The 12,618-nt window shown below is 40.2% G+C and overlaps 1 protein-coding gene across 17 annotated transcripts in view; it reads right to left on the bottom strand.

Moving 5' to 3' along the window:
* MYCBP2 (MYC binding protein 2) overlaps window positions 1-12,618 on the bottom strand; it is a 299,211-nt gene that overhangs the window by 109,738 nt on the left and 176,855 nt on the right. For all 17 annotated transcript variants that reach the window (XM_033177503.1, XM_033177496.1, XM_033177499.1 and 14 more), the window contains 2 exons: window positions 5,697-5,869; window positions 3,492-3,636 (listed from right to left, as the gene is read on the bottom strand). In XM_033177503.1, coding sequence (XP_033033394.1) covers window positions 3,492-3,636; window positions 5,697-5,869 — 318 coding nt within the window. The remainder of the gene's footprint in view (window positions 1-3,491; window positions 3,637-5,696; window positions 5,870-12,618) is intronic.

Raw genomic sequence — 12,618 nt, 5'->3', positions numbered from 1 at the left:
CCTTTTTGGCCAGCTCTGCCTCGCTACCCTATGCTCTTATAAATCCCAGACTTCAGCTAGCAGAGAGACAAGTGGTGAATATCAAGTGGAGAAGCAGCAACTGACAGACATGCGGCTTAACCTCACACGGCACGACTTCGGAGAGGAGCCTGGCTGGAGACTGCTGGGCTTCAGAGAAATATCACCGTCTCACACCATGCCCTTTCCAGCTCTCCTTCCACTGAGGGCCACTTCCACTGTATGATAAAATCTGCAGTGGCTGGGCACGGTGGCTCACGCCTGTAATCCCAGCACTTTGGGAGGCCGAGGTGGGTGGATCACAAGGTCAGGAGATCGAGACCATCCTGGCTAACACAGTGAAATCCCATCTCTACTAAAAATACAAAAAATTAGCCAGGTGTGGTGGCAGACGCCTGTAGTCCCAGCTACTCGGGAGGCTGAGGCGGGAGGATGGCGTGAACCTGGGAGGCGGAGCTTGCAGTGAGCTGAGATTGTGCCACAGAACTCCAGCCTGGGCGACAAAGCCAGACTCCGTCTCAAAAAAAACAAAAACAAAAACAAAAACAAAAAAACGCCGCATTCACGCATTCATCACCTGTTCGTATGACCTGATTCTTCCTGTATGCCAGCCAAGAATTCAGGACACACTGGGTGCGGGAATCCAAAAACGCTGTCATGCTGACTCTTCACTGAGCTGTTTAACACTTAGCCATCCACAGAAAACAAATCTAAAATAGCATTAATTGTGACACACCCCTAGACACAAGCCCCGGCCCTGGCACCTGCTTGCCTGGGTGCTCCCCATCCTGCAAGGGGTTTGAGTGCAGCAGCCAAGTAAATGAGCCACACCACACCCACGTCAAGTTTCACAAAGGGGTCAAGGGAACTCTCCTGTCTCAAACATATTTGCTTTTAAATAATAGACACTATTTTTTTACATACTATTTCAATTTAACCTTTCTGTAAGCAACTATGTTTACCCTAAGTATTTAACAAATTATCACTAGAGTCTATGTCTGTATGCACCATGAATCTTGAAGTAAATCACTGAATAATTTTATACTCTAAGAAAACTGAGACATTATAGAATAACCATTCTGCTTTCTTTTACAAACTGTGCTACTTTAAAAAAGTTACTCTTTTATTTCCTATGTGACTTTCTCTTGTCAATAAGTAAGATTTCCTTAAAATAAACTTTTTTTTTTTTTTAATTCACAGGAAGTTTCAAAATAGATGAAATGTCCTATGTACCCTTCAATCAGGTTCCCCCAATGGCTACATTTTATCCAACACTGTCAAACACTGATGGTATTGAACCAAAACCAGGAAATTGACATTGGTACAATATGTGTGTTTAGTTCTAACTCATTTTATCACATGTAGGAAACAGTCATTTTATAAGTAAAAAACGGTAACAATAACACTTGTTGCTTTCTAAAGCATTTTGGAACTCATTGAAATATTAGCTGCAAATCAATTTTTATGCTTCAAATAATTAGCTATTATTGCATAAAGATTTTAACAATTTCTGAACAGTCTAAAGTACTCCTGAGACTTCATATACTAATAGGCTGAAAGTAAAATAGGTTAATTTTGTTTCCAGCTAATATAATATGATATTAATGAATTAAACATCAGTAGGAGCACAAATCACTTCTTCTAGATAGTATTTATAATGATTTTCTAGAAAGTTTCTAAATTGGATAAATCTGAAAGGAATTTAGAGCACACTGGGTAAGAGGTTTAAGGCAAGGAAAGATACAAAGTAGGAGAAGCAAATATATGGAGGAGAAAGAAGAGGAAGAAAAGAGGGAAAAAGCAGAAGGAGGGGAAAGTGAAAGAGGAGAGGGAAGGGGAAGAGAGAAAAAAAAAGTGGATCCATCATATGGTTAAAAAAATAACTCTAAGATGAAAAAAAAAAGATAAAGTCTGACTTTCAAATGCAAGATATAAACAACCCAGATATCAAAAGAGATAATAGAAGGTGCAAAGGAGAAAATACAACTAAAGAAATACCAGAAGCATAACAGTATGAACATGGTATTAGAATGTTGTCACATGAATAAAAAACTTAAACTTGAGGGTTCAAAGATTGGATTTAACAACTCACTACATTAAGAAATTCATCAGTGAATACACAATATACAAGTCCTTCAATATCTTAATGAGTGTTGTACTGTGATCAAAATTTCGTCCTCGAGTAGTCATTTTTTTCATATCACTATCAGGATAACTTTATTTTTAATTCATTTTTTTATTATAATTTGTGATGCTTTTTGCATTTTATAGAATAATTCCAAGTAAGCATGAACTCACTTTGTGAAGGGTATGATTTGCCTTAAAAAATTAGATAGAGAAAATATCAGAGTATAGCATATTATGTACGTTATGTGTGTATGTATATATAAAGTAAATTATATGTACTTAATATATGCTATTACATAGACACTACTCCATCATATATTTATTTGATATCTTTGGGTTATAATAAAAATTCTAACTATAGATCATGGCCAAATATTTGAAAGACACTGCTAAAAGACTGATTTTGATTTAGCATCAGGGTTGAAAGCTTTTCCACACAGTTTTATTTACTGGTCTTAAGTCATTTAAGCAATGTGCTCTTATTTTTTACTTAGGTAAGATGCTACATTGGCATTGTACTTCTTCATGCTATAAATGAAAGAATGCATGAAGTAGTTGAAATAGTTCTACTGAAAATAATATTGAGGCAAAATTAGCTGTCCTATGAGCAAAGAGGGTTTTGTGGCTTAATCAACTCTAAGCTTCAACCAACCAATCACTCTGTAAGACAACTTTGAAGGAGAAGAGGGCTGGGACTGCCTATATAAAATTGTATTCAATATAAATTTTTCAGAAATAAAAGTTTTAGATGAGATATTCATATTAACAGATTAAATCACAAATAATTATGTATAATATGCTCTGAAACATCATTATTAATTATTATTTCAGGTAAGAGGTATCCTAAAAACTCTATATTCATCAATATGTTATACAACTATTTCAATTCCTCATTCTTTTACAATCTAAACTCATATATTTCTAAATTATTTAATGACTGTTATTTTTTAAATGTGGTTTCAATTATACCAAACAGAGAATGTACTTGAGTCTTTCAAAGCTATATACAAAATTTAAAAATGTATTCTTCCATGCATTTATTCAATCAATACGTATTGAGGGCCTTCCGTCTATGTGCCTGGCACTCTTTAGATGGATACTTTCTTATCCCTCCTTTGAGTCATCATAACAGGTAGCAAAATGTAAAGAACTCACAAAAAAATACATGTAACTCAGAAACTTGGGGACTACTTAATATAAACAAGTCATTTAAACAAACTTTCAGCACCATCCATTATATAAAGAGGGTAAAACAAATGGACTCTCAGCACTTGGCATTTCTAAAACGTTATCAGTCACCATAGCCAGTATATAGATGTCTGCTAATTTAATCCAGTTATAATTACCTTCATATTGGGAACATGTACCACATCCCCATACTGGTCTTTTGTTTGAACAGTTATGGTGGTAGGCCAACCACAACGAATATCATCCTTATTCAGGATCAAAGATGTTTTCTGAGGATCAGCATATGAATCTGGCTGAAGCCACCTAATAGTAATGAAAAACAAATAAACAAAACCCCAAACACCAATCAGCATCTTCAACGATTAATATAAAATTAAGCCAAATGAACAAAACTTATATCAAACAAAATGCTAAAACATTATCTTCATTTCCAACTCAGTGATAACCATGAGTGTCTCCCTCAGAAACTGTTAAGGACAAATTCATTTAAAAAACATGCCAAAGCACAGGAGATCTCTGATATTTAAATATAGTATAAAAATACTTTTTAAAACCAGGAAACCTGAAATTTTAACTATGGCTAATTTAGAATCACCAAGAACACGATGTAGGTTGTGTATACTTTGAAGTCCTGAGCAGGCTCACTCTCTCTGAAGGAGCTCCGCCTTACTCTGCCATCCGGGAAGCCTGGAAAAAGCAATGTCTCTGTAAAAGCAGGGGTAGAAATGGCCCTCTGCTTGCCTGACAGCAGCCAGGTTCAAGGTGTCCTGCCCATCTTTTTATCACAGTTTCTCAACTATCTTCCTCATTACCTTGCTTTCCACCTAAAATGCATCAATGTTCTGTAATTTGTGATGTCCATTCCTGAGTTCATTCCGTAATCTACACATTCAAGTTGTCCTGTGAGCTGAGTAATAAGTAATTCTACCATGCATTACATAAAAATATCTGCACAGTATAGTAGTGAGGCTGACTTAAGTGATTTGATATTCCTCTCCAATCACTATTTTGTGATTTTTAAAAACTAAAGAGTAATCTCTGCAATTTTAAAATTAAAACCAGAAAAAAGTTGGGACTTTTTTTTTTTACTAGTAAAATCAGAGAGGCTAAAATATTTTTGTTCTTTTTCATCCTACAAACAAAAAGCAACAAAAATAATCAATTAGCAACTATAATACATTTAATTTAATTAATTCTTTTTTTTTTTGAGACAGGGTCTTGCTCTGTTGCCCAAGTTGTATTGCAGTGGCACAATCACAGCAACCTCTGCCTCCAGGCTTTGAGCCATCCTCCCACCTCAGCCTCCAAGTAGCTGGGACTACAGATGTGTGCCACCATGCTTAATGTTTTTATTTTTTGCAGAGCCAGGGTTTCACCACGGATTGCACTGGCATAATCACAGCAACCTCTGCCTCCAGGGTTTGAGCAATCCCTCCACCTCAGCCTCCAAGTAGCTGGGACTACAGGAGTGTGCTGCCATGCCTGGCTAATTTTTGTATTTTTAGTAGAGACAGGGTTTCGCCATGTTGGCCAGACTGGTCTCCAACTCCTATGCTCTAGCAATCCACTTGCCTCAGCCTACTAAAGTATTGGGATTACAGGCATGAGCCATCACACCCAGTCTTATCATATACTATCATAACTATTCCAGCCTGGGCAACATGGTAAAATTCTGTTTCTACAGAAAATACAAAAAAGAAAAATAGCCGGGTGTGGTGGCATATCTGTAATCCCAGCTACTTGGGAGGCTGAGGCACAAGAATCACTTGAGTCCAGGAAGCGGAGGTTGCAGTGAGCTGAGATCATGCCACTGCATTCCAGCCTGGGCAAGAGAGTGAGACCCTCTCTCTCAAAAGCAAGCAAGCAAAAAAACAAAAAACTACCAAACAAAAATACTAACTGTCATTTTATATTTCAGCAAGTTAAACATAGATAAACCAGACTTTTTTACTTTTTTTTTTTTGAGATGGAGTCTCGCTTTGTCACCCAGGCTGGAGTGCAGTGGCGCGATCTCTGTTCACTGCAAGCTCCGCCTCCTGGGTTCATGCCATTCTCCTGCCTCAGCCTCCTGAGTAGCTGGGACTACAGGCGCCCACCACCACGCCGGGCTAATGTGTTTTTTTTTTTTGTATTTTTAATAGAGTCAGAGTTTCACCGTGTTAGCCAGGATGGTCTCAATCTCCTGACCTTGTGATCTGCCCACCTCGGCCTCCCAAAGTGCTGGGATAACAGGCGTGAGCCACCGCGCCCGGCAAATCTGACTTTTTTAAGGTAGCACTTTAATATTCTAATGACTCCCCTCTTTCAGAAATGATGAAAGATGAAAGCCCTAAAATAAAGTAAGTAACTTAAAGTACATTTACCTTGCAAGCCTTCCACCACTTGATCCTGGGACACAGGCAATAAAATCATCCAGAAAAGACTGTTCATTGCTTTGGATTTGGAGTGGTAAATTTCCCTCAAGTGCTTCTAATATAGTTGGTGAATGAGAAAGAGCTAGACCCTTTCCAAGAATTCCAGAATGAGTTTTGCACACCTGTTAAGTAAAAAAGAATATTTGTATATTTTTAAAAATAAAACTTTAGAGAGATTAGGGGGCGGAGCAAGATGGCCGAATAGGAACAGCTCCAGTCTCCAACTCCCAGCGCGAGTAACACAGAAGACCGGTGATTTCTGCATTTTCAACTGAGGTACTGGGGTCATCTCTCTAGGGAGTGCCGGACAATCGGTGCTGGTCAGCTGCTGCAGCCTGACCAGCGTGAGCTGAAGCAGGGCGAGGCATCGCCTCACCTGGAAGCGCAAGGGGGAAGGAAATCCGTTTTCCTAGCCAGGGGAACTGAGACACATAACACCTGGAAAATCGCGTAACTCCCACCCCAATACTGCGCTTTAAGGAAACAGGCACACCAGGAGAATATATCCCACACCTGGCCGGGAGGGTCCCACGCCCACGGAGCCTCCCTCACTGCTAACACAGCCGTCTGCGGCGATCTATCCGCAAGGCAGCAGCGAGGCTGGGGGAGGGGCGCCCGCCATTGCTGAGGCTTAAGTAGGTAAACAAAGCCGCTGGGAAGCTCGAACTGGGTGGAGCTCACAGCAGCTCAAGGAAACCTGCCTGTCTCTGTAGACTCCACCTCTGGGGACAGCCACAGCTGAGGTCCAATAGGGAAAGCAGCGGGGCGGTGCAGAGGCGAACGACTCTGTCTGACAGCTTTGGGGAGAGCCGTGGATCTCCCAACGCGGAGGTTGAGATCCGAGAACGGACAGACTGCCTGCTCAGGTGGGTCCCTGACCCCTGAGTAGCCTAGCTGGGAGACATCCCCCACTAGGGGCAGTCTGACACCCCACACCTCACAGGGTGGAGTCATCCCTGAGAGGAAACTTCCAAAGGAAGAATCAGACAGGTACACTCGCTGCTCAGCAATATTCTATCTTTGGCAACCTCTGCTGCTGATACCCAGGCAAACAGGGTCTGGAGTGGACCTCAAGCAATCTCCAACAGACCAACAGACAGTCCTTCTGACTGTCAGACGGAAAACTATCAAACAGGAAGGACACCTATACCAAAACCCCATCAGTACGTCACCATCATCAAAGACCAGAGACAGATAAAACCACAAAGATGGGGAAAAAGCAGGGCAGAAAAGCTGGAAATTCAAAAAATAAGAGCGCATCTCCCCCTGCAAAGGAGCGCAGCCCATCGCCAGCAACGGATCAAAGCTGGTCAGAGAATGACTTTGACGAGATGAGAGAAGAAGGCTTCAGTCCATCAAACTTCTCAGAGCTAAAGGAGGAATTACGTACCCAGCGCAAAGAAACTAAAAATCTTGAAAAAAAGTGGAAGAATTGACAGCTAGACTAATTAATGCAGAGAAGATCATAAACGAAATGACAGAGATGAAAACCATGACACGAGAAATACGTGACAAATGCACAAGCTTCAGTAACCGACTCGATCAACTGGAAGAAAGAGTATCAGCGATTGAGGATCAAATGAATGAAATGAAGCGAGAAGAGAAAACCAAAAGAAAAAAGAAGAAAAAGAAATGAACAAAGCCTGCAAGAAGTATGGGATTATGTAAAAAGACCAAATCTACGTCTGATTGGGGTGCCTGAAAGTGAGGGGGAAAATGGAACCAAGTTGGAAAACACTCTTCAGGATATCATCCAGGAGAACTTCCCCAACCTAGTAGGGCAGGCCAACATTCAAATTCAGGAAATACAGAGAACGCCACAAAGATACTCCTCCAGAAGAGCAACTCCAAGACACATAATTGCCAGATTCACCAAAGTTGAAATGAAGGAAAAAATCTTAAGGGCAGCCAGAGAGAAAGGTCGGGTTACCCACAAAGGGAAGCCCATCAGACTAACAGCAGATCTCTCGGCAGAAACTCTACAAGCCAGAAGAGAGTGGGGGCCAATATTCAACGTTCTTAAAGAAAAGAATTTTCAACCCAGAATTTCATATCCAGCCAAACTAAGTTTCATCAGTGAAGGAGAAATAAAATCCTTTACAGATAAGCAAATGCTTAGAGATTTTGTCACCACCAGGCCTGCCTTACAAGAGACCCTGAAGGAAGCCCTAAACATGGAAAGGAACAACCGGTACCAGCCATTGCAAAAACATGCCAAAATGTAAAGACCATCGAGGCTAGGAAGAAACTGCATCAACTAATGAGCAAAATAACCAGTTAATATCATAATGACAGGATCAAGTTCACACATAACAATATTAACCTTAAATGTAAATGGACTAAATGCTCCAATTAAAAGACACAGACTGGCAAACTGGATAAAGAGTCAAGACCCATCAGTCTGCTGTATTCAGGAGACCCATCTCACATGCAGAGACATACATAGGCTCAAAATAAAGGGATGGAGAAAGATCTACCAAGCAAATGGAGAACAAAAAAAAGCAGGGGTTGCAATCCTAGTCTCTGATAAAACAGACTTTAAACCATCAAAGATCAAAAGAGACAAAGAAGGCCATTACATAATGGTAAAGGGATCAATTCAACAGGAAGAGCTAACTCTCCTAAATATATATGCACCCAATACAGGAGCACCCAGATTCATAAAGCAAGTCCTTAGAGACCTACAAAGAGACTTAGACTCCCATACAATAATAATGGGAGATTTCAACACTCCACTGTCAACATTAGACAGATCAACGAGACAGAAAGTTAACAAGGATATCCAGGAATTGAACTCATCTCTGCACCAAGCGGACCTAATAGACATCTATAGAACTCTCCACCCCAAATCAACAGAATATACATTCTTCTCAGCACCACATCGCACTTATTCCAAAATTGACCACATAATTGGAAGTAAAGCACTCCTCAGCAAATGTACAAGAACAGAAATTATAACAAACTGTCTCTCAGACCACAGTGCAATCAAACTAGAACTCAGGACTAAGAAACTCAATCAAAACCGCTCAACTACATGGAAACTGAATAACCTGCTCCTGAATGACTACTGGGTACATAACGAAATGAAAGCAGAAATAAAGATGTTCTTTGAAACCAATGAGAACAAAGATACAACATACCAGAATCTCTGGGACACATTTAAAGCAGTGTGTAGAGGGAAATTTATAGCACTAAATGCCCACAAGAGAAAGCAGGAAAGATCTAAAATTGACACTTTAACATCACAATTAAAAGAACTAGAGAGGCAAGAGCAAACACATTCAAAAGCTAGCAGAAGGCAAGAAATAACTAAGATCAGAGCAGAACTGAAGGAGATAGAGTCACAAAAAACCCTCCAAAAATCAATGAATCCAGGAGTTGGTTTTTTGAAAAGATCAACAAAATTGACAGACCGCTAGCAAGACTAATAAAGAAGAAAAGAGAGAGGAATCAAATAGACGCAATAAAAAATGATAAAGGGGATATCACCACCGACCCCACAGAAATACAAACACCATCAGAGAATACTATAAATGCCTCTACGCAAATCGACTAGAAAATCTAGAAGAAATGGATAATTTCCTGGACACTTACACTCTCCCAAGACTGAACCAGGAAGAAGTTGAATCCCTGAATAGACCAATACAGGCTCTGAAATTGAGGCAACAATTAATAGCCTACCCACGAAAAAAAGTCCAGGACCAGATGGATTCACAGCTGAATTCTACCAGAGGTACAAGGAGGAGCTGGTACCATTCCTTCTGAAACTATTCCAATCAATAGAAAAAGAGGGAATCCTCCCTAACTCATTTTATGAGGCCAACATCATCCTGATACCAAAGCCTGGCAGAGACACAACAAAAAAAGAGAATTTTAGACCAATATCCCTGATGAACATCGATGCAAAAATTCTCAATAAAATACTGGCAAACCGGATTCAGCAGCACATCAAAAAGCTTATCCACCATGATCAAGTGGGCTTCATCCCTGGGATGCAAGGCTGGTTCAACATTCGCAAATCAATAAACGTAATCCAGCATATAAACAGAACCAAAGACAAGAACCACATGATTATCTCAATAGATGCAGAAAAGGCTTTTGACAAAATTCAACAGCCCTTTATGCTAAAAACGCTCAATAAATTCGGTATTGATGGAACGTACCTCAAAATAATAAGAGCTATTTACGACAAACCCACAGCTAATATCATACTGAATGGGCAAAAACTGGAAAAATTCCCTTTGAAAACTGGCACAAGACAGGGATGCCCTCTCTCACCACTCCTATTCAACATAGTGTTGGAAGTTCTGGCTAGGGCAATCAGGCAAGAGAAAGAAATCAAGGGTATCCAGTTAGGAAAAGAAGAAGTCAAATTGTCCCTGTTTGCAGATGACATGATTGTATATTTAGAAAAACCCATCGTCTCAGCCCAAAATCTCCTTAAGCTGATAAGCAACTTCAGCAAAGTCTCAGGATACAAAATTAATGTGCAAAAATCACAAGCATTCTTATACACCAGTAACAGACAAGCAGAGAGCCAAGTCAGGAATGAACTTCCATTCACAATTGCTTCAAAGAGAATAAAATACCTAGGAATCCAGCTTACAAGGGATGTAAAGGACCTCTTCAAGGAGAACTACAAACCACTGCTCAGTGAAATCAAAGAGGACACAAACAAATGGAAGAACATACCATGCTCATGGATAGGAAGAATCAATATCGTGAAAATGGCCATACTGCCCAAGGTTATTTATAGATTCAATGCCATCCCCATCAAGCTACCAATGAGTTTCTTCACAGAATTGGAAAAAACTGCTTTAAAGTTCATATGGAACCAAAAAAGAGCCCGCATTGCCAAGACAATCCTAGGTCAAAAGGACAAAGCTGGAGGCGTCACGCTACCTGACTTCAAACTATACTACAAGGCTACAGTAACCAAAACAGCATGGTACTGGTACCACAACAGAGAAATAGACCAGTGGAACAGAACAGAGTCCTCAGAAATAATACCACACATCTACAGCCATCTGATCTTTGACAAACCTGAGAGAAACAAGAAATGGGGAAAGGATTCCCTATTTAATAAATGGTGCTGGGAAAATTGGCTAGCCACAAGTAGAAAGCTGAAACTGGATCCTTTCCTTACCCCTTATACGAAAATTAATTCAAGATGGATTAGAGACTTAAATGTTAGACCTAATACCATAAAAACCCTAGAAGAAAATCTAGGTAGTACCATTCAGGACATAGGCATGGGCAAGGACTTCATGTCTAAAACACCAAAAGCAACGGCAGCAAAAGCCAAAATTGACAAATGGGATCTCATTAAACTAAAGAGCTTTTGCACAGCAAAAGAAACTACCATCAGAGTGAACAGGCAACCTACAGAATGGGAGAAAATTTTTGCAACCTACTCATCTGACAAAGGGCTAATATCCAGAATCTACAAAGAACTCAAACAAATATACAAGAAAAAAACAAACAACCCCATCAAAAAGTGGGGAAAGGATATGAACAGACATTTCTCAAAAGAAGACATCCATACAGCCAACAGACACATGAAAAAATGCTCGTCATCACTCGCCATCAGAGAAATGCAAATCAAAACCACAATGAGATACCATCTCACACCAGTTAGAATGGCAATCATTAAGAAGTCAGGAAACAATAGATGTTGGAGAGGATGTGGAGAAATAGGAACACTTTTACACTGTTGGTGGATTGTAAACTAGTTCAACCATTATGGAAAACAGTATGGCGATTCCTCAAGGATCTAGAACTAGATGTACCATATGACCCAGCCATCCCACTACTGGGTATATACCCAAAGGATTATAAATTACTCTACTACAAAGACACATGCACACGTATGTTTATTGCGGCACTATTCACATAGCAAAGACTTGGAATCAACCCAAATGTCCATCTGTGACAGACTGGATTAAGAAAATGTGGCACATATACACCATGGAATACTATGCAGCCATCAAAAAGGATGAGTTTGCGTCCTTTGTAGGGACATGGATGCAGCTGGAAACCATCATTCTTAGCAAACTATCACAAGAGAAAACCAAACACCGCATGTTCTCACTCATAGGTGGGAACTGAACAATGAGATCACTTGGACTCGGGAGGGGGAACATCACACACTGGGGCCTATCATGGGGAGGGGGGAGGAGGGAGGGATTGCATTGGGGAGTTATACATGATATAAACGTTATGCACATGTACCCTAGAACTTAAAGTATAATAAAAAAAAAAAAAAAAAAAAAAAAAAAAAAAAAAATAAAACTTTAATTACATGTAACTTTTCATATGTAGATACTTTTAGACAGGCCTTTACGGAGAAATCATTTTCTCCACATACCCCACTGTTCCTTCTTTTAACCCACAGGATAGGAAATTCCTAGGAGAGAAAATTATGAGACGATATTTCCAGTTTCTTTCCTCGCTCAAAAATAAATGCCTTGTCAGAGATCTGCATGCTGGATAAAATGGTGTATCTCCTCCCATGCCAGTCCTCTATGTGTTACGTCCTCATTTTTTCAGGGCCAGAGCTGCCTTCTGTCAGCAGCTGTGGATGTCTCCCTCTTTTTCTTTTTGAGACAAGGCCTTACTCTGTCACCCAGGCTGGAGTACAGTGGTGCCATCATAGCCCATTGCTGCCTTGACCTCCTGGGCTTAAGCGATCCTTCTGCCTCAACCTCCCAAGTAGCTGAGACTACAGGCGTATGCCACCATGGCTGGCTAATTTTTTAAAAAACTTTGTAGAGATGGGGTCTTGCTATGTTGCCCAGGCTGGTCTTGAACTCCTGGCCTCAAGCAGTCCTCCCACCTTGGCCTATCAAAGTGCTGGGATTACAAGCCTGAG

This window comes from Trachypithecus francoisi, unplaced genomic scaffold, assembly GCF_009764315.1.
Source record: "Trachypithecus francoisi isolate TF-2019V2 unplaced genomic scaffold, Tfra_2.0 Lachesis_group18, whole genome shotgun sequence".
NCBI lineage: Eukaryota > Metazoa > Chordata > Mammalia > Primates > Cercopithecidae > Trachypithecus > Trachypithecus francoisi.
This window is presented reverse-complemented; position numbering and strand designations above follow the sequence as displayed.